Raw genomic sequence first — 23,755 nt, 5'->3', positions numbered from 1 at the left:
CATTACATTTCTAGAGGAGATTCACCATCAAGACCAAGTTGTGGATTACTTCTGAAGACCAGCATGATCAGACGGAGCATTATCCAGAGGGTGATAATGGGTAGAACGGCCATAAAGAAGGTTGGTGTCGTGATCTCGTTACTTTCGAGTATGCATTAGCTTGAAAATATGCAGATTTTGGTTTATTTGGACGTTTAGAAACAAAACTGATGAGACAGTTGTTTAATCTTATCACTGATTCTATATACGTAATTCAATTCAATGCAGCTTAATTTGTATAGTGCTTTTACAATGTAATACAATCGTAAGCTTGGCAAAGGGCGTTCCAAAGATGGCCGCCAAGTGAAATTACTTGCCTTAAAGCGACTTTTCCCACACATGCACATGGCTAAAATGAAAAAAGAACATTTCTGAAGAACATTACAGACAACAGTACACAGACACTGTACACAGTACAGGCCACTCTTAAAAAGCCATATTAATATGATAGTATTGGAACATGAGCGTTCATGCCTATGCTATACTGTATACCAGGGGTCACCAATCTTGTCCTGGAGGTCCGGTGCCCTGCAGGGTTTAGCTCCAACTTGCCTCAACACACCTGTCTGGGTGTTTCAAGTATACCCAGTAAGATCTTGATGAACTTGTTCAGGTGTGTTTGATTAGGAAGCTAAAATCTGCAGGACAGCGAACCTCCAGGAACACGTTTGGTGATCCCTGGTATACATCAACAGATTTCACACAACAGAGCTTCAGAGGGTTGAGGCAATCATAATAAGTATATGTTGTAGGCTACAGCAATACAAGTTCAAAGAAATGTTTTGCGTAGGCATTATTCATGCCATTTGGAATGCAATTTCCCAGGATTCATTACACTCTGCTGGTGAGCCGGTTTGACCACTCGACAAATAAACAACAGCTTCCATCCTCAAGAACATCACAGCATACACTTGCTCATTTATTTACTTCCTTTTACTTTTGCGTAAAAAAAAATGCTCCGCAATGACCTTCAGTACAAGAGGACAAAGAAACCTTCCCTCTAGCTTACTGCGAATAAAACTACACTTTATTGTGCAGAATACGACAGGAAGATTAACTCAGCACATTTCCACACCATCGCCGCTCTCATTCAAAAACTAATTATGAAGCTTTGCATTTTTGTCAGGACTCCCGCAAGGAGGAACAGCCTGGTGTGTTACAGAGACAGGCTCCAATGACACACTGCTATGATCAGGTTTATTTGATCCTCTTAGGAGTACAGGACAATCACACAGGCATAAGATGCTCAAACATACACAAACAACAAGGAGAACGAAAAAAAAAAGGACTTGAAACAATCACTTTGTGACCCTGTACTGCACTCTAAACGAACTGTTTTGCTGGCAAAGCAAAAATAATCAAATGAGCTGCGCACACTATATATGAAATGCTTTGTACTTGATATTATCTAAATCCCTGCTAAAAAGCAATGTCAAAAGCAATATTGCTATGCAACATGCTGATGTAATGTACAGTACACCTTTCTTGTTTAATACTGTTTAAAGAAGCTGCAAGACTTTTTCACTTCTTATACTGTACTTCAGCCTCCACATCAAAGTTCCTGAGACAGGACTCGAAATTGCGACCATTTTGGTCGCATATGCACCCGAAATTGGATCTCAGAATATAAATGGGAGCATTTGTGCGAATGCATAAAATTGTTGTGTGCGACCAGTTTTTACTGCAAAATGTTCACCACATGCGGGAGACATTCACGCAGAATGCATCTCTGCACTTGAAACACGAAACGCAGCGCTCAGGAATGGTTTAAAACAGTTGTCATGTCAACTTTCTGCAGTAAACATAGCCAAGTCAGTAATGCTTGCCCCGGCTTCACGCTCTTCTTATTGGCCCACTGCTATAGCACTGAAATATCAGCTGTCAATCACTCAGTCAATGCCTTCTGGCTTGGGATGCGAGAGAGAGCTACTACCACGAAAAATTGTAAAGCGCTGAAGATGAGAATGAAGATAACACTGACAGATTTTGTTTTGGAAACCATGGCGTCTAAAGTTACAAATAATGACACATCTTACTAGTGATAATGAGCTGAATGTTAATCCACCATTTACACTTTTCAAAGAGTGGATAAAAGACTTCCATTGGCTTCAAGTCCGCTATGAAAAGTCTGTGGGATGGAATTTTCAGGTAACTGTTTGCCACATCTAGCATGAGAGCTTCTGTTTAACCCTTCATATAACTGCCAGATGCTGTTCGCCGTGGAAGTGGCAGCTATATGTAAAATTGAACACCACGTAGACTATCACAAACGGGCTTGCACTGAGTAAACTAATATCGCTTCTCGTGAAAAGACCGGTATTGCTATTAACATGACGTATGCATATAATAAGGTACAGTGTATGTCAAAAACATCACTGCAATATCAGACAGAGAACAGCACAGTTATATCGTCAACAGATTCATTCATGTCCAACAGTGCGTGCAGTACCAGTGAGAGGTCCGTGTATCTTTTGCTCACTGTTATGTTAAAAAAAAAAGTATTTTCGAGTAATAACGGGAATTCCTTGAGACATATTTTCCTCACGCTTGCATATATATATATTTTTGCTTGTTAGTTTGATTAGTGTTGATTTCAAATGCAATAACTATTTGTATAAAACTTGTAGTAACGGTGCTTATAATTGGTGTGTGTGCGACAAAATTTTGGCTGAGGCGCCTACATTTTTAAAGTTAGGAGCACCAGTGCTACCAAGCAAATAGGTTAATTTCGAGCCCTGAGAAGCAAAGAAGGCCAACTGCTCAAGAGAAGGCCAGCCCAGTCACTAGAAATAAACATTATTGAGCAAGACTGAGGTAAGATGAAGGAGGAGGCACTGAAGATGAATCAAAAGAATCTTGATGAAATCTGAGAGTCCTGCAAGAACGCTTTCTTTGCCTTTCCAGATGACTTTATTAATAAGTGGTTTGAGTCATGGCAGAGATGTATGGATGCAGTCCTCTAGGCTCATAGGAGTCAGACACAATATTAATTCCTTTTCCACTGCATCATGGCTTTATATTCTATACTGGACATTATTTCTGTTAAGTGACAAGACTTTTGTCTAAGCAAAGCGGTACCTTACTGTCCTATTTAAATACTTAAAAATCATGGCACAATCATATTTTATTGTGGTAAATTAGGCGTAATCTAGAGGTCTTTGCTTTTCATATAAGCCACTTCTGATACCAAATGACCAACTAGAACTCAAGTTATTATGTGTTGTTCCTAAAACTTGGATAGCCAACAATACTTTTGTCAGGCAGTGTGTATAATTCCTTAAAATCACCCTCACCTTATGTTAGATCACTGTTTACAAAGACACTTTTCACATAGAAGGGAAGCAGGCATATTCAAACATTTCCCAAAATACATTACAATTTGAACACCATCTATGATTATGTTAGTCTGTTTTTTATTATCGAGGTCTCCATAATCCTAGACGAGGTTGTATCCTGATCAGCTGCTGTGGTGGAGTGGAGAGCATGAGACTGATTCCTGATAGACCCTATAGTGACAGACAAGTCACCGCATTCTCCATACTGCAGCTCTGCAAAACAAGTTTGGCCAGAGGAGAAATGGTTGTATCCAACTGAGCCAGGTTTCTCTCAAGGTTTTTATTTTGCTAATCACTGCACAACACCTGAAAAGTCTATGATAACTTTAATTTTTCAATCCTTATCTATATTTTAGATATTTACTCTAAAATTTACACTATTCAGAATTCCAGTAATGGTGGAGATTAGCGTCTGAGTGAATCCCATCCTTTTAAATGACATCCATATTAAATGCAGAAGACCTACTGGAACTCGCATAAACCCAAGATTATCACAGAAATCAGTCTAGTTTGGGAAGGAAAATCATAGTTTGGGGTTACAGTCAGTATGGGGGCATCAACACAATCTCACGGCAATTCGTAACTTTTTCATTTAGTGGCTAATTCGTATGAATTCGTACGATCTAATTCGTACCATTTGGTACGATTTGCTCATCCCCCAATGACGGTTGGGGTTAGGAGTGGGGTTAGATGCCACGCCTCCTTTTTAAAATCGTACCATTTCGTACGACTGAACTCGTACGAATTCGTACGAATTACCCACTAAACTGGCAAAACGTAAAATACTTACGTTTTCTCGTGAGATCAGGCTGGGGGCATACAAAATATCTGCAGAGTGGATGGCAACATAGGATTCATCCATATTGAATTGATGAAAAATATCATGAACTAAGAAAAACAAAACCAGCATTTCCCTGGACTGCAGGGGCGGACTGGCCATCTGGCAACTCTGGCAAATCCCATAAGGGCTGGACCATTTTTTAAATGTGGGCCGGTCAGTTATTTTTTTCTAATATGCATTGTTTTTACATGCATTTAGCTTTCATCTCTTGCAATATGTGAATATTATGAAGATGATGAGGATGATAATAATAATGATATTAATAATAATAATAATAATAATAAATGTTAAGCATTTGCCCCAATCCACGACGGCTGGCTGGTTTTGAGATGGGCTAACCCAATCCGACCCAATCAGGGGATATGCGGACTAAATCAAAATCTGGCAAGAATGTCAAACAAACTGTAAGTGCAACACAAGCTAATTGTCAGAGATAGACCGTAAAAAAGGGAAGGCGGTGCCGGAAAGCTCAAAGAAAGCAATTAAGGGCTCTAAAATCAGATGCTGCCGAAAATTTTCTCGAAAAGTTTAAATTCCGCTGCTAAATTTGAGGACAGTAGCATGGTAGAGAAGGTAAGAAGAAAACAGAAAATATACTTCTAAGTCATTATGCAAGATTCATATATTATTTTTTATTTAGTTTTTACTGTATGTATAAATTTGTTATAAACAGGTTATTTTTGTTCCGGTCATATACATTAAATGTTTAAATATCTATTACACATGGTACTGCTTTTATCATTTCACCATCCGTACATCAATATAAGTGAATGTGCCTGTCCATGAGTGGGGCTGTGTCAGTGTGGTAATGTTGGCTGGTGTGGCTAGTGCCAGGCCTGAATTTTTACAATAATGAATCCTTGTAACATCCGTACGTACATCGTTCAATCATTCTGTTGCTTGACTTGACCTGATATGCACCACACTGGGCCAATGTCAATTTCAAAAGCACAAACTCACAGATGAATAAGAGAGTCTCGCATCCAACTTTCTGTCCATTATCTCAACACACAATTATGTCCATGATACAAACAAATCCTGTTCCTCATAAATAAACATGTGTCCTTTGTCCAGAGTTGTTCATGTGTGTTAAAGGTTATGGCAGAGAGGGGGCTGTAACACTGTAGAGCTGCACAGGTGGTGATTGGGGTCCGAAGAGAGTTCTACTGCGTGCTGATCAGCATTTGATTATCTTCACACACCGCGGGCCAGTGCCTTCATTAGAATCTCATCTGCATAATATCTGAGCCAGTGCAAGTGCGTTTGCATCCTCAATAGTTTTTAAACCTTTCCGCTATGGGTGTTACATACAGAGATGTGTTGATTTTTGTTTGTTTGTTTGTTTTCCTGTGCTTGTATTTTTCTTGTTCTCTTTGGCTTCTCCTACATGTTTTATCTGACACAGGTAGCGAAAGTCATTCACAGCAGTGCTTGCTTGCCAATCAAGAGACCGGCAGCATAAAAGAAGAACAGTTCCTCAGCAATCTTGCGTCCTCGTGTAACATCATCGTCATCATGCACATCCGAATTCAGAAGACACGTTCACACTAGCTAAACGTACCGAATTTTGATGTCAAACAAACCCGGGTGAGGACCAAAACTGCTAGTGTGAAAGCACCCTTAAAACAGTTTTCTTTTGTTGCATTTTTTTAAAACCCCTCGACTGCAGATTAAACAGACGTAAATATACAGACGTTTATTATATACACCACCAAATGCTGCTTGAGAGAATAATGAAAACAGGTTTCCCAAAGACTTTCGATGTCAAAATCATACCACTGTTTGTGCTAATGTTGAAGAGGCAGCTGAGATGCTCAGAGCTAAATTTTAACAGTGCAGTAAGTCAACTCTGCTGAGAAATCCAGCTTAAACCAGCCTAGGCTGGTTGGCTGGTTTTAGCTGGTTGACCAGGCTGGTTTTAGAGGGGTTTTGGCCATTTCCAGGCTGATTTCCAGCCATTTCCAGCCTGGTCTTAGCTGGTCAGGCTAGAAACTGACCAGCCAAATCCAGCTAAAACCAGGTATTGGCTGGACTTCCAGCTTGGCTAGGCTGGTCAAGCTGGGTTTAGCTGGTCATCTCCCAGTCTGACCAGCTAAGACTAGGCTGGAAATGGCTGGAAACCAGCCTGGAAGTGGCCAGAACCCCTCTAAAACCAGCCTGGTCAACCAGCTAAAACTAGCCAACTAGTTTCATTTATTATTGGCTGGACATTATAAATGTTCTTCAAATAATTGTCCAATTTTCTAGGGCAGACCTAACATGTTATGGAGAGATTGTCCACATCCCTCCAGGGCTGCTCTACTCTTTAGTAATTTGGCATATATTCTAATTGTTGGCACTTGACTAATGGGGTCCCAGTTCAGGAATCAGACAGACTGGTAAGTCAACCATCTGTTAGCTGGCACACAGCACACCATTCCAATAATATGTAGCATGTAGAATTACAAAATGTGCACATATATTATAAATCTAAATCCAGATGACTACCTTATGATGAATGAGTTTACACCCGAAGGATACTGTTATAAATATGTGCCACATCCTAAAGGAGGTGGTGTTGCTACAATAAATACTAATATTTTCGGCTTTACAGTCTGGATTCAGTTCTTTTGAAGTTAAACTGTTCTATTTAATGCTACACTGCAATCAGTAACTCTCAGTAGAATTTATATTGTCTATAATGTATGTATTTTCCCATGTTACTACTGCATTTCTGTAGTGGTTAGAGTTTGGGGGAAAAAAATCCATTGACCCTTGTGTATTGTTCAAACCTACCCGTTCTACCCTTTTGTTGTGTTTGTGGCTGTTTTTGCCTCGTTGATTTTCATTATAAACACGTTTTTTTATTGCAAAGCCTTGACGACAAATAATCATGCATTCTTGATTGTAGGTGGTTTTTCCTGGAAGAGGTAAAATGTCACTTTTACTGGCACTTTAATCAGTTGACACCATTAACCCTTAGGCCTGTGCAAAAATGTTTCTGGCTTTTATATGAAGGTCTATGGATTAAAACAGCAAATTACAGTGCATGTGCATAAATATAATTACTACTGAATGTTTACTATGATCTAAAAGCTGAGCTGCTTATTGTGATTTTCTCAGACGTATCAAGGTGTGCACAAAGGTCTCTCTCATATACACACACACACACACACACACACACACACACAAACACACACAAACACACACTATACTCCATATAAAAGCCCGAAACTAAGCTTGCCTCTTCTTAAAATGGAAAACCACCAATATGCAATAAAAAAATGACTTTTAATGGAAGATAATGGGGCAAAAACAGCCATCAACTTAATAAAAGTGTAGTACATTTGCCAAAAGTGAATTGAGTTTTTAAAAAGTTTCGAAAAATCTTTTCCCATAATCTGAGTCAAAATAAGATTCCACCCAATTCATCTTTCCACCAAAACTCATTCTGTTTGCTTAAATACAGAGAAAGTTGTGGCCAAATTAAGACTCAAAATTACCCCAGAGTGGATGAATAGATCTCAACAGCACACAAGGGTTAATAAGAACTGAACTAAAACCACTTTAAGTAATACGATTGTGCAACGAATAATAAATTTGGTACTCTAAGTTTCAATTTGTGCTTTGTTTTCATCCATCATGCAAATAAGGTTATGCTAAAGTATAAATGTGACATTGTGGCAAATGGCCAAAGTGTTTTTGGGTTAACTGTCTTTTCATTCATTCATCATTCATTCATTCATTCATTCATTTTCATTAAATTTTCTGAGGCCAGATCACGGGGGCAGCAGTATAGGAAAGAAACCCAGACTTTCCTCTCCCCAGACACTTTCTCCAGCTCCTCCTGGAGGATCCGATGCATCCCCAGGCCAGCTGATAGATAAAGTCTCTTAAGCAGGTCCTGGGTCTTCCCCAAGGCCTCCTCCTGTAGGCGTTCAGGAAGCATCCGAAACAGATACCTGAGCCACCTCAGCTGACTTCTCTTGATGTGGAGGAGCAGCTGCTCTATTCCGAGCTCCTCCCGGGGGACAGAGTTCCTCAACTATCTATAAGGGTGCGCCCTGCCACCCTGCGAAGGAAACTGGGCCTCTTATATCTGAGATCTTGTCCTTTCGGTCATGACCCAAAGCTCATGATCATAGGTGAGAGTGGGAACGTAGATTGACTGGTAAATTTAGAACTTTGCCTTTTGTTTCGGCTCCTTTACCACATCCAACCGGCACATCGGCTTCATTACTGCTGCCGCTGCACCGATCTGCCTGTCAATCTCACATTCCATCCTTCCCTTAGTCATGAACAACACCACAACATACTAGAACTGGGGTAAGGACTTTCCTCCAACCTGGAGATGGCAAACCACCATTTCCTGGTGGAGTACCATGGTCTCGGACTTAGAGTTGCTAATTCTCATTCCAGCCGCATCACGCTCAGCAGCAAAACACAAAACAGTGCCTGGTGAAGGTCCATGTTTGATAAAGCCAACAGAACAACATTGTCTGTGAATAACAGAAATGAAATCCTGTGGTCCCGATCCGGACCCCCTCCGGCCCAAAGCTATAGAAATTCTGTCCATAAAAATTATGAACAGATCTAGTGACAGAGGGCAGCCCTCACACACACACTGGAAACAAATCTGACTTATTGTCGGTAATGCGAACCAAACTTCTACCCTGTTCATACAGAGATAAGACAGCGCCTCTGACCCCATACTTCCAGAGCACCTTGCACAGAATGCCACAAAGGACATGTGGACTGGTTGAGCATTCTCCCATGAACCCTCGAGCACCCTGGTAAGAGTATAGAGCTGGTCCATTGTACCATGACCTGGATGAAAATCACATTGTTCCTCCTGGATCCTAGGTTTAAGTAAGTTACATACAAAAGCAAAGCAAATACGGGAATAGAGGTGCAATATCAATGATCCTGAATGCAAGATACGTTTGCCATGAATGAATGTGCCTTCTGTCTACCTTCCAATAATTCAATTGAGCTACAGTACAAATGTTTGTGAGGTAAAATGCATCTCATGAGTAGACTAGAGTGAGGCAGTGCTCCACATTTGCAGCATAAGGTATTGGAGGGCTTGAGTAAGATGAGGACCCATCGTGGAATGTGGTGTTCAGACTAGCCAACGGGGTCAATTTATCTTTGCAGGAATCAGTCTTATGGTCTTGACTTGTCAATGACCATGACATCCATCTGCTCTGGATACAGGCCGGATCCAAGATTATTTGAATCTCAGAATATGGAGAAACAGACAAACTAATATGTGGCCAAATGCTGTTAAAATTACTGAGTTGTTTTGGTCCAGTTGTAATGCATTTCAAAGTTAGGTTTTGGTATTTTCATGTCTATTCTAATCAGGCCCGGATTGGCTAATCGGGAAAACAGGGAGAATTACCAGTGGGCCGGTCCGATTTTTGGCCGCGAGGGCCGGTGTCCCTAGCTGCTTGCACTCTCAGCAGTTGCAGTTTTTTAATTTACTTGTTTATTTGACCATAACCTCACTCTTTTTAATCATTATTTTGCCGCAGCTCCGCTCTTTTTATTTATTTTCTCGCAGCCCCGTGAGCAATTATCATCATTAACCTGCGGGCTGCACCCCATTCCACCCCAAACAGCGGCACCTTATTGAATATTAATTAATATTAATGAATATTACACCTGCTCAATGAAAATCAGATGATTCACTACATTAATAAATCTGACATAACTTGATCAGAAATCTAAAATGTGGAGAAAAAGAGTAGGGTTGCAAAAAAAGAGTAGACATCAATAGCAGCAGATAACACAGCTTTGGTTAACAGCGCCATTGTGGTCTTGTGGTTAGCATGTTGCGCTTAGACACAGCCGATCCGAGTTCGAACCTCACCAGAGTATAATATGTTTTTTTTTTATTTTCAGTGTTAAGACATAAAATACTGCTTGGGTTACTTGTGTAGGGATACATTTATTTATTTATTTTTTGTGTGTGTGTGACGACTGTTACAAAGGACTGGATATCTATAAAGAATTAATGTTCTCATATTTATGAAAAACATTTGAGGTTCTAAAGCAGCTGTGTCCTTGAAAAAGATGTGTTAGTGACATTTGAAACTGAATTGGAAATGATGTTATTTTAATATAGTCAGTCGTTGACTGAGGTGGGCCGGTCTAAGGCTTGAAACTCCAGAGCTAAAAATGAGTGCCACTCCGCCCCTGATTTTAATACAAAAAGGTGTGTTTTTGACTAAGCTTTAAACAGACAGAGTGTGTCTGCCTTCCAAAATGTGCATTATATTTTTAATATTGATGATGATGATGATGATGATGATTAGAATAATAAGCACAGACCATAAAGAGCAACAAGGAAAGGAGAAAATGTACATTTAGACGAACAGTTGAGTGATGTTGAAGAGATGAACAAGGGAGAGGAAGACAATAGTGCATTAGCTGAGTGAAGGAGAAATCAATATCTGGAGAAATCCCAAGGCTGGACAAGACAATGGCTGAGCAAAGCAACAGGATGAGATGAGGAACAAGAGAGTGAGTGTGAAGAATGAGTGCTAGAGAAAGAACGAAAGACGTGAAATAGGAATGTACTGGTGTCAAGCAGGTGGCTGTTTTCCTGCGTCTGTGTTACATTTACAGTTTTTCTCAGTGCATTTCTCACAGCACTATTTACATTTGCACAACAGGTCATGCATTTCTCAAAACAATTAGTCATTTGTGCACATCCTAGTAGCAGTTTCTCATTCCTTTCAGCAAATTGCAAATGCTTTCGGACAAGCATCAATTGCTTTTATACAACTCTCTGCTGTTTATGACATTATCATTTGCTTATGTCATGTCAGTCAAAATGAACTAAACTTGTAAATGCTGAATAGTCATTCCATATAAAACTAATAGTCTTCATTTCATTACTTGAGTCATTACATACAAAAATGTTGAACTAGTTGTCAAAATCTTGCAAGCTAATTCTATTTAAAAATGTTTCAATCTTTATTTTACTGAAAATGTCTTCTAAATTTCATGAATGATTTACAGATCTGTGTATGTATGTTGGTTCAGTTCCAATATGTTCTGCAATATTGTTTAAAGTTGTGCACAGTTCAACCCAAAGAAAGCTTATGTTTGTTGTAAATAAGGGTGTGTTTACAGTTTTTCTGTCGCTTTGGTGCATTTCTCGCTACACTATTTACATTTGCACAACAGGACATGCATTTCTCAAAACAATTAGTCATTTGTGCACATCCTAGTAGCAGTTTCTCATTCCTTTCAACAAATTGCAAATGCTTTCGGACATGCATCAATTGCTTTCATACAACTCTCTGCTGTTTATAACATTATCATTTGCTTATGTCATGTCAGTCAAAATCAACTAAACTTGTGAATGCTGAATAGTCATTCAATATAAAACTAATAGTCATCATTTCATTACTTGAGTCATTACATACAAAAATGTTGAACTTGATGTCAAAATCGGTCAAGCAAACTTTATGAAAAAAAAAAATGGAATCTTTATTTTCCTGAAAATGTCTTTAAAATTGAACAATTTGATGAATGATTTACAGACCTGTGCATGTTGTAGACTCAATTCCAATATGTACTGCAATATTGTGTACAGTTGTGGACAGCTCTACCCAAAGGAGGTTTATGTTTGTTGTTAATAAGGTGTATTTTTTTTCTTTTGCACAATGCTGTAAATGAATTAGAAGTGTAAAGAGAATGTGCAGTAAAAATGTGAAACATACATATTCAGTGTCTTGTACTCAGATACCTCACTAAATGCAGTAATGTCTAACTTTACTGTAGTGTTCAAATGGCTGTGCAAATAGTATATAGTGCTGTCTTGAGCATTTTTAGCAATCTATCTATCTATCTATCTATCTATCTATCTATCTATCTATCTATCTATCTATCTATCTATCTATCTATCTATCTATCTACCTACCTACCTACCAACCTACCTACCTACCTACTTATTATCTATCTATCTATCTATCTATCTATCTATCTATCTATCTATCTATCTATCTATCTATCTATCTATCTATCTATCTATCTATCTATCTATCTATCTATCTATCTATCTATCTATCTATCTATCTATGTACCTACCAACCTACCTACCTACTTATTATCTATCTATCTATCTATCTATCTATCTATCTATCTATCTATCTATCTATCTATCTATCTATCTATCTATCTATCTATCTATCTATCTATCTATCTATCTATCTATCTATCTATCTATCTATCTATCTACCTACCTACCTACCTACCAACCTACCTACCTACCTACCTACTTATTATCTATCTATCTATCTATCTATCTATCTATCTATCTATCTATCTATCTAACTATCTATCTATCTATCTATCTATCTATCTATCTATCTATCTATCTATCTATCTATCTATCTATCTATCTATCTATCTATCTATCTATCTATTTGCTTATGTCATGTCAGTCAAAATGAACTAAACTTGTGAATGCTGAATAGTCATTCCATATAAAACTAATAGTCCTCATTTCATTACTTGAGTCATTACATACAAAAATGTTGAACTTGATGTCAAAATCGGTCAAGCAAACTTTATAAAAAAAAATATGGAATCTTTATTTTCCTGAAAATGTCTTTAAAATTGAACAATTTGATGAATGATTTACAGACCTGTGCATGTTGTAGACTCAATTCCAATATGTACTGCAATATTGTGTACAGTTGTGGACAGCTCTACCCAAAGGAGGTTTATGTTTGTTGTTAATAAGGTGTATTTATTCTTTTGCACAATGCTGTGAATGAATTAGAAGTGTAAAGAGCATGTGCAGTAAAAATGTGAAACATACATATTCAGTGTCTTGTACTCAGATACCTCACTAAATGCAGTAATGTCTAACTTTACTGTAGTATTCAAATGGCTGTGCAAATAGTATATAGTGCTGTCTTGAGCATTTTTAGCAAGTGTCATCAAAATCACTTTTTTTGCATTGAAAAAATGTACAGAGTAAACTGACATAATGAAAACACGACAAAGCCATTTGACTCTCTTGTTCATAAACAATGGTGTCAGGATTTTTCATTTTGACGATACTGACACTTTGATTGACATCAGTACTTGCTTTTGAGGAATGAACTATTCTATTTTGAGCAAGTGACGCGCTTTTGCAGGTTATCAGCTAGGTTTTGCAGTTTGCACTAATTGTTTTGCAGTTTGCATTAACTGCTGTGCAAATGTAAATAGTGTTGTGAGAAATGCACCAAAGCGTCTGAGAAAAACTGTATTCTTTTGCACAATGCTGTGTATAAATTAGGATTGTAAAGAGCAAATGCAGAGTAAAAATGTGAAAAACATACATATTCAGTGTCTTGTACTAGATACACTCACTAAATGCAGTGATGTCTCACTTTACTGTAGTTTTCAATAGGCTGTGCTAATATTATATAGTACTATCTTGAGCATTTTCACGAAGTTTTACCAAAATCTGACTTTTTTGCATTGAAAAAATGTACAGAGTAAACTGTCATAATGAAAACATGACAAAGCCATTTGACTATCATGTTCATAAACAATGGTGTCAGGACTTTTCATTTTGATGATACTGACTCTTTGATTGACATCAATACTTGCTTTTAAGGAATGAACAATCCATTATGAGCAAGTGACGCGCTTTTGCAGGTTATCAGCTAGGTTTTGCAGTTTGTACTAATTGTTTTGAGAAATGCATTAACTGTTGTGCAGAAATGCACAGGTGTTGTGAGAAACGGACCAAAGCGACTGAGAAAAACTGTAATAACAGAGGACGTGGCACTGATTTGCATGAGATTTGCATTTTTATATTATAGTGGATTCTATTTTTAAATAATAATTTATTTTCTGAATGTCAGCATTACATAAGACCATATATTCTGGATTTGTGCACTACAACACCCATTATACATGTGCATTATCAAGGATCACTTGACATATCTATTTATCTATCTATCTATCTATCTATCTATCTATCTATCTATCTATCTATCTATCTATCTATCTATCTATCTATCTATCTATCTATCTATCTATCTATCTATCTATCTATCTATCTATCTATCTATCTATCTATCTATCTACCTACCTACCTACCAACCTACCTACCTACCTACAGTACCTACCTACTTATTATCTATCTATCTATCTATCTATCTATCTATCTATCTATCTATCTATCTATCTATCTATCTATCTATCTATCTATCTATCTATCCATCCATCCATCCATCCATCCATCCATCCATCCATCCATCCATCCATCCATCCATCCATCCATCCATCCATCCATCCATCCATCCATCCATCCACCCACCCACCCATATCTATCTATCTATCTATCTATCTATCTATCTATCTATCTATCTATCTATCTATCTATCTATCTATCTATCTATCTATCTATCTATCTATCTATCTATCTATCTATCTATCTATCTACCAACCTACCTACCTACCTACTTATTATCTATCTATCTACCAACCTACCTACCTACCTACTTATTATCTATCTATCTATCTATCTATCTATCTATCTATCTATCTATCTATCTATCTATCTATCTACTTATTATCTACTTATTAACTATCTATCTATCTATCTATCTATCTATCTATCTATCTATCTATCTATCTATCTATCTATCTATCTATCTATCTATCTATCTATCTATCTATCATCTATCTATCTATCTATCTATCTATCTATCTATCTATCTATCTATCTATCTATCTATCTATCTATCTATCTATCTACCTACCTACCAACCTACCTACCTACCAACCTACCTACCTTTTATCTATCTATCTATCTATCTATCTATCTATCTATCTATCTATCTATCTATCTATCTATCTATCTATCTATCTATCTATCTATCTATCTATCTATCTATCTATCTATCTATCTAGTCCACAAATGAATTAGTCCACATAAGTGAATAACACAAAACAGCACAATATTTATGAGTTTTATGAGTGTCTGTAATGTTAAAGGTTGCTAAAGGCATATTGTATGTCTAAATTGTGCTAGCTGTTATATAAGCTCTGACGCACACTACAGCAATGAGACAGAGATGAGTTAGGTTGATGTCCACGCGGCCAAAAGCCATCAAACAAACAACATATGGAAGAACATAATGGCTTACTACACCCGACATTACAGTGTAAATTTGTCAAATTCCATTTTTAAACTCAAATTTTATTTGTCATATACACAGTCATAAACAGTGTAATACACAATGAAATGTTTACATAACCACTTATGAGCCATGACCTTAAATTAAGAACAACAATAAAAAATAAAGTATGTTTATAAAGTATCTAAATTATGGATAAATAGAAGCTAAGCAATAGAAAATAAAAGCAATTATAAAATATTTAAAGGCTTCAGAAATAGTGGCTGTTGGAAGTCTAAATCTAGAAATCAATGAAATGTACAGAAAGAAGAAAAAATAAAGAAAATAGGAGGGAGATGAATGAGAGAGAAAGAAAGAGAGAGAGTCTTTGTTCAGAGGCAGAAACTTTGAGGGGATAATTAGCAAGCGCGAATGCTGAGGACTGGGGCCGATGAGTGAAACGCTAAAGCTCTGAGCAGAGATTATCTACACCAGAGCTGAACTTCTCCTGACTCTTCTAATCACTCCTCAAAGATGGCACATAGCATAGCATATCTCTCCCGCTGCAGTATTTGGCTAACCCACCCAGCCCTGTCACTTCGGTCTCTGGTCCAGTCCAGTGCAGACTCTAGATTCGCTCTGAACAGAAGCCGTTTTGGATGACCTTCAGCCACCAGTAATTTCATCATCCGCAGCACCAGCACACTGATCCTCAGCCATTAGCTTAAGCTAATAACTTCTTCTCATCTCACTGAAACATAAGTAGAGGGTTGGTGAAGTGCTGATTTCATTTAACTTCTCTAGCGCATGAAAGAAAACTGTTACGATTAGCTGTCTCTACCATTATCTGCGATCTGTGGGGTTTCTAGCGCAGTTTAATTTGTTCATTTATGTAAATGTGTTTGCCCTCTCTAACACTTGCACTGATATAAATATAGATATATAGACATAGAGAGTGGGTAAGATATAGCGTTGTCTCAAAACTCTACTAAATAGTCTGTATTTGATGTATCAAAGCCATGTCATCTCAGAATGAACACTAGCTAATGAGTAAAAATAATTAGCCTTTTGAAAATAAAGTCCTACTTAATTTGTAATGGAAATCCACTGGCAATATATCTCTTGCACACACACACACACAAAAAGAAAAAAAAATAGCTACTGATATGTGTTTGATTGATTTTGCCATTGAAATTAAATTATACTGAAGTCGTGAATTTCTGTCTTCAAATCCATCCCAGGAGGGGGCGCTCGAGAGCACCGAAAGGAGCAGACGAAGTTTAAGGAGCTCCTCCAAAACCTCGAAAAAACAGCTTATTTTAATCATAATCAAAACGAAACGGCACCTTTTTCAGCTTGAAATCTTGACGAAACCTAAAACAAAGAAATGTGATCAACCAGCCAATGCAGACGAACAATCAATGGAGAAACAGACCCTGACTGAACAAGCGGCTAGTGCTACTGTCAACGACGACACCACGGCCTTATCCCCAATCTTGGCTGCAATCTAAGCATCTACTCGAGCCATCGATAAGTCGATGAATGACAGATTAAAATCCATCCCAGCAAGAATCAACATTCTTTTTCTCATTACTTTATTGATATGAATATTTGAATCAGTGTTTGGTCTTTGAAATATTTAGACTATTGACTAACGTTAAAACATTGCTTAATTTAGGAATTTTTATTACTTTTGTCCCTATTTTTGTCTGTCAAAACTCTATTTTCATTAGCTACTAAACCAGATCAAAGGTCATGGGCTGCGTCCGAAACTGCATACTTCCATACTATATAGTACGCTAAAATCAGTATGCGAGGCGAGTAGTATGACCGAATTCATAGAATTCGAAAATCAGTATTCGAGAAGAACCCGGATAACTTACTAATTCCGGCGATATTCTTGAGAGCGCATCCCATGCACGCTGCGCTATCCCATAATGCCCCGCAAGAGAATTCTTAAATGGAAGTAAAGCGACGCAACTGACGCAGGTAGGTCACATAACCATGACAAAATGGCGGATGTAGTACGTCCGAATTTCATTCATACTTTTTCACATTCATAATGTATAGAACGTACTTTTCTAACAGCCGAGCAGTACGTTTAAATTCAAATGCAGTACCTACTGAGTAGTAGGCAGATTCGGACGCAGCCATGGAGACCTCTTGAGTGGAACTACAGGACCTGATGACTGGAAACAACTGATATTTGCGAAGTGTTCATTTTGTCATGCTGCAAAAAGTTATTTTGCTATTTAAATGTGTCAATTTTGTGTTAATTTTGTGTAAATTTTGTTTATTTTCCTTTTTATGCACAAGATAAATTTTGTATAGTAAGAATAGAGCAGCCTGAATGTTGATTGAACTAGTTTTGCACCAGTTTGATGAGACAATTGGTAGTACAAAGAAACAACCTTTAGTTGTTGTAACAGATTGTTGTATTGTGTGTATATGCATCCGAGGGGTCAGCTCTAAAGGTCTGCGATCAGCCTGGAATAGTCTACAGGCGACCTGACCAAACCTCCTGTCAACTCTATCTGGTCTCAGATTCAACCCTGCATAAATACATACTGTATTTAGATTAGTCTATCTTTGCTTTGGGCACCCAGAATGGACTCAGTACCTGAGTTGACACCATTTTTTGTTTTGTGTAAGAGTATAATTGCTGTGTTGTTGTACTGTAGGTCAGAAGAGCGGTCTACAAACTCTTTAGAGTGTTGATGAAACTGCAAACTATCTTTAGTAAATGTTATTTTTTTAATTAAATCTCTGGTTTTTCTTCATCTGACTGACTGGACATTTGGGTTAAAACTTTTGGTCCCCCCTACAATACAATGTACACAACATGATGTTACACAATTTGCTCAAACAAAATATCCCTAGTAGCAAAGAATTCTGGCCCAGATTTGGCATAAAGCTGGCACAGCAGGTATTCATCCGGCACTGGCATACAGCATGTGGGCCAAACATAGCCCGGGTTTGGCAGAGGTGGCACCGTTTTTAAGGTGGCACACAAGATTTGGGCCAGAAGTAAAACGTAGTATTTGGCCCAGATTTAAAAATTTGATAAGTGGGCCATGTGAGTTTGGCCAGTATTGACCCACATTTAAAATACACTAAAATCATTTTTGAGTAAAGAAAAAAAATTCTACCAATCAGGTCACTTTGAAAAAAAGCGTGCCCATAGTGTGCCTAAAGCGCATCACTCCATTGGTTTATAAATTTCATTGTAATCGTGACACCAACCTATCTGGCCCAGTTCAGGCCCAGTTATGAGTTATTAACTTGGCTGAGACTTGGCCCAGATATGGTCCGTGTTTGGCCCTTGTCTGGAAGCCAGATTTGGTCCAGTCATGTACCGTAATTCACTGCGGCATGTGGGCCAAGCAAAACCTGATTGTGTGGGCCAGAGCTGGGCCAGAGAAATTTTGCTATGTGGGAAAAATCGATCATGATTCTGAATGGTTCCCTTTTTACAAAGAAATAACCGTGAATAATAAGGCAAATATATCCAGCAGGTTGTTTTATATATAACTTTCTGTCTCAGCGTCTTTGGATTTAAAGCATAAATATGAAGTGGTGGGTATAATACACACTACCTGTCTCTAGAGCCACTGACTCAGCTCAAAACACAAGCGATCTGAATTATATACCAAACATCTTCAAAATCCATCCCGCTCACGCGCTCAGTAAAGCAAACACTCAACAGCATACTGTATGCCTCAGAACTGAAAAGTGTTTAAAAAGACTGACACACATTCTAGACAGAACCCATCAATATATATACTCATACCATTGCGAAGTAGCTTATTTTTGACCACAAAAATTTTAATTATTAAAAAGAGTCATTTTTCTGTGATTTATCTAAACATCCTTAAACTATGAAAACAAAAGCTGCACTAATTATTATTACTTGATTTTTTTATTATTATTTTTTTAAGCATGCACTTTAGTCGTTCTTACTTATCATATCACAATTGTAATAGTGTTTTAAGGATGTTTAGATATCTCAAATAGTGTATACATATATAGTTGAAGTCAAAATTATTAGCCATTCTGTTCAATTTGTACTGTTTATCGGAAAGAAGATTTTTTTTTCAGCACATTTTTAAATAAATAATAAATCAAAAAGTTTTAATATTGAATTCTAATAACTATTTTATTTGATCTTTTATTCATTCATTCATTTTCTTTTCGGCTTAGTCCCTTTATGAACTGCCAACTTATCCAGCATGTTTTTATGCAGCGGATGCCCTTCCAGCCGCAATCCATCTCTGGGAAACATCCACACACACTCATTTACACTCATACACTACAAACAATTTAGCCTACCCAATTCACCTGTACCGCATGTCTTTGGACTGTGTTGGAAACCGGAGCACCCGGAGGAAACCCACGCGAACGCAGGGAAAACATGCAAACTCCACACAGAAACGCCAACTCACTTCGCCACTGCGTCGACCGGCTTTTATTTATTCATTTATTTATTTGTTTATTTTATTCATTTATTTTATTTATTTCAATTAAAAGTGCAATTAGTCGGCACCAGCGGTGTAGTTTTTAGTACGTCGAAACATTCTCTTTGGTGCTCACAGTGACCCAAGTTCAATTCCACCTCGCGGTCCTTTGCCGATCCTTCCCCTCTCTCTGCTCCCCATGCTTTCCTGCCAATTCTCTCTACTGTCCTATCCCACTAAAGGTGAAACCCCCCCCCCCAAAAAAAAAACTATTTTAAAAAAGTGCCATTCAAAGGCTTAACTGGGTTGATTAGGTCAATCAAATCAGGGTAATTAATCAATTCATTAGACAACAGTTTTCAATTTCTACAACAATTCTGTCTGGTTCTTGAATCTGACTAGCTGATAGCCATGCCACATTCTGCAATATCAGAACTCATACAACCTCTGCACTCTTGTGTATTACTACGCCCACACATAGTGACAGCAGATCAATAAACTTAATACAGTCTGACAATTATTGATGCTCTTGGACAACATAATGTACTTTTGAGGCTTTTTAGGCGAGAATGTAGTTGTTTAGATTACAACTATGCTGTTTATTTATAAGGATGGTGCCTATTTTAAGCGTGTTGGTGGCCATCAGCCTGTCATAATCATAGTGAGCAGAGCAAAGAAGGTTGAAGTTCTGTCACCAGATGTCGACGGTGGCTGCATATTAAGCCCTTAGAGCAGTGGTGCTCAACCATGTTCCTGGAGATCGACCTTCCAGCAATGTTTAGCTCCAACCCTGATCAAACACACCTGAACCTATTAATTAGGACCTGAATAACACTTGATAATTACAGGCAGGTGTGTTTGATATGGGTTGCAACTGAAATCTGCAGGAAGGTCGATCTCCAGGAACAGGGTTGGTCACGTCTGCCTTAGAGGGAGAAAAACTCTGAATAAATCATTACTGGTAAGTGATATTTGGTAAGTCGATCTTTCTCTTTTGTATGTTGTAGTGCTGTATTTATACTATAGGAATCTGGTAGATTTTGCTTTGCTTTTGTTTTCTCTGGGTTAATTATTATGAAATCCTGTTGCAGAAATACTGGGAAATCTCTGTAGACTGATGGCATTTCATGCTGTTCAGCCTTATAATCTTAAAATGTGTATCATTAAAATCATTTTAGACATTACACTAGAGAATCATTCATATACTAGCTCTAAAGTCACGCTGGTGTATTAGCATTGTTTTCTGCTGTTCTGATTGTCAGCTGCAGTTGCAAACGAACTGCAGAGGAAAGTAGTTCCTCATACAAAAGGATTTTTGAGACTTTCATTGTTTGATTTTTGTTTAAATATAGAGAATTATGCCACTGAACTGTTGTATAAACGCAACACTCAGTTAAACATCACAAAAGAAACATTTGAAAAAAAATAAAATAAATTTACAGGAGAGCTTATAATTTTGCCCTCAACTATAGTTGAAGTCAGAACTATAAGCCCTTTTCTTTTTTCAATATTTCCCAAATTATGTTTAACAGTGCAAGGACATTTTCACAGGATGTCAGATAATACTTTTTCTTCTGAAGAAAGTCTTATTTGTTTTATTCCGGCTAAAATAAAAGCAGCTTTTAATTTTTTTACAAGCCATTTTAAGAACAAAATTATTCGCCCCTTTAAGCTATATATTTTTTCAATAGTTTACAGAACAAACAATCATTATACAATAACTTGCCTAATTACCCTAACCTGCCTAGTTAACCTAATTAACCTAGTTAAGCCTTTAAATGTCACTTTAAGCTGTATATCTAGTAAAATATTATTTACTGTCATCATGGCAAAGATAAAATAAATCAGTTATTAAAAATGAGTAATTAAAACTATTATGTTTAGAAATGTGCTGAAAAAAATCTGCTCTCCATTAAACAGAAATTGGTGGAACAAATAAACAGGGCGACTAATAATTCAGTGGGTCTAATAATTCTGACTTCAACTGTATACACACTTTTCCCATATGCTTTACAGACAGGTGATGGAAATTTGACATAATATAGCTAATAAAAATGCCTAATAAGAAAGAAAGCTTGCAATACCTTTGTGTCTGCCTACATAGGGGTTGAAGAGGATCAAACAGGAAGGGAGATGTCAACAAGGACGAAGAAAGAAAAGAGAAAGAGAGGGAAAATTGTAGGATGAAAGTTATTGTGGACCCTGACACATAGGAACAGATTGGCATGCACAATGAAATCGTTTGAACATCTGGCAAGCAGCAATAGCCATCATTTCACCATCTCAGGTAACTAGTCTGGCTATGTATGACCCTCAAAATAGTGTAGGGTCACATTTTATTTTGATGGTCTGTTTGTTGAATCTAAGTTACATTGCATCTACATGCCAACTAATTCTCATTGGATTATACAGAGACTGTTAGGTTGCCCAGCAGAATAATATTTAATTCATATGCATATAATTAGATTTTTTTTACCCTCAAATTAACAGATGCTAAGGGAGAAAGTTCCACACTATTTTGTATTTTTGGTCTGGAAGACAGGCATATGTTGGTCTTTCTCCATAAGGACAAGATAACTGTATGTCCGGTTCAGAGGCTTTCAGTGCACAAGCACTTGAATAAAGGACGTTTAATGGATTCATGCCAATGTAGCTCCTTGCCTCCACTTAGAATCCACTATACATTTCTGTGCCAAGTGATAGAAAGAGAAAAATGATATATAGTTAGAGTGGTGTGAAAAAAGGCAAACACTTTCACGCAGGGCTATATGTAGTTTTACATTTTGCTTTCCCTTATAAATAAAGCCCCTTCACCTAAAAACTGCATGATGTGTTTACTGTTATTTACATTCGTTTGATGATCTGAAACATTAAAGTGTGACAAACCAGCCGATTGGAATGTTATCACTTTTCGGCTGCGGTCGGAAGTTAACGAGAATTATTTGTATTATTTATTTAATTTCCCATTAGTTGTATTTTATTAAACCCAAATGTCACAGTAATGTAAAAACAGATCTAAACAGATCTAGATCTAGAGTTCCCTCTATTAATATAGTTCATTAACCACAAGAATTATTTATATTATTTAATAAATGTCCCATTTATTGTATTTTATTAACGTCTACCCCAACCCTAAACTCAATCGTCACAGTAATGTAAAAACAGATCTGGATCTGGAGTCTTCTCTATTAATATAGTTCATTGACCGCAAGCATTATTTATATTATTTAATAAATGTCCCATTTATTGTGTTTTAGTAACGTCTACCCCAACCCTAAATCTAAATGTCACAGTAATGTAAAAACAGATCTAAACAGATCTAGATCTAGAGTTCCCTCTAATAATATAGTTCATTAACCACAAGAATTATTTATATTATTTAATAAATGTCCCATTTATTGTATTTTATAAACGTCTACCCCAACCCTAAACCCAATCGTCACAGTAATGTAAAATCAGATCTGGATCTGGAGTCTTCTCTATTAATATAGTTCATTGACCACAAGCATTGTTTAAATTATTTAACAAATGTCCCATTTATTGTGTTTCAGTAACGTCTACCCCAACCCTAAACCCAATCGTCACAGTAATATAAAAACAGATCTGGATGTGGAGTCTTCTCTATTAATGTTCATTGACCACAAGCATTATTTATATTATTTAATAAATGTCCCATTTATTGTGTTTTAGTAATGTCTACCCCAACCCTAAATCTAAATGTCTTAGTAATGTAAAAATAGATCTAAACATATCTATATCTAGAGTCTTCTCTATTAATATAGTTCATTAACTACAATAATTATTTATAAAATGTTCAATTAATTATGTTTTACTAACGTCTACCACAACCCTAAACCCAAACTTCACAGTAATCTAAAAACAGACCTGGATCTGGTGACTCTTCTATTAGTATAGCTCAGGGGTGGTCAACCCTGTTCCTGGAGAGCCCCCTTCCTAATATTACACATA

General features: G+C 37.2%; 1 protein-coding gene across 64 annotated transcripts in view; it reads right to left on the bottom strand.

Moving 5' to 3' along the window:
* The window catches only part of nrxn3b (neurexin 3b), a 409,500-nt gene that overhangs the window by 352,565 nt on the left and 33,180 nt on the right, over window positions 1-23,755 (bottom strand). Inside the window, 1 exon segment of one of the 64 annotated variants that reach the window (NM_001441745.1) lies at window positions 21,871-21,882. Within the exon segment in view, the coding sequence (NP_001428674.1) occupies window positions 21,871-21,882 (12 nt within the window). 64 annotated transcript variants of the gene reach the window in all.

This window comes from Danio rerio, chromosome 20, assembly GCF_052040795.2.
Source record: "Danio rerio strain M-AB ecotype USA chromosome 20, GRCz13ab, whole genome shotgun sequence".
Classification (NCBI taxonomy): Eukaryota; Metazoa; Chordata; class Actinopteri; order Cypriniformes; family Danionidae; genus Danio; species Danio rerio.
Note: the sequence above shows the minus strand (reverse complement) of the source record. Positions and strands in the feature narration are given on the sequence as shown.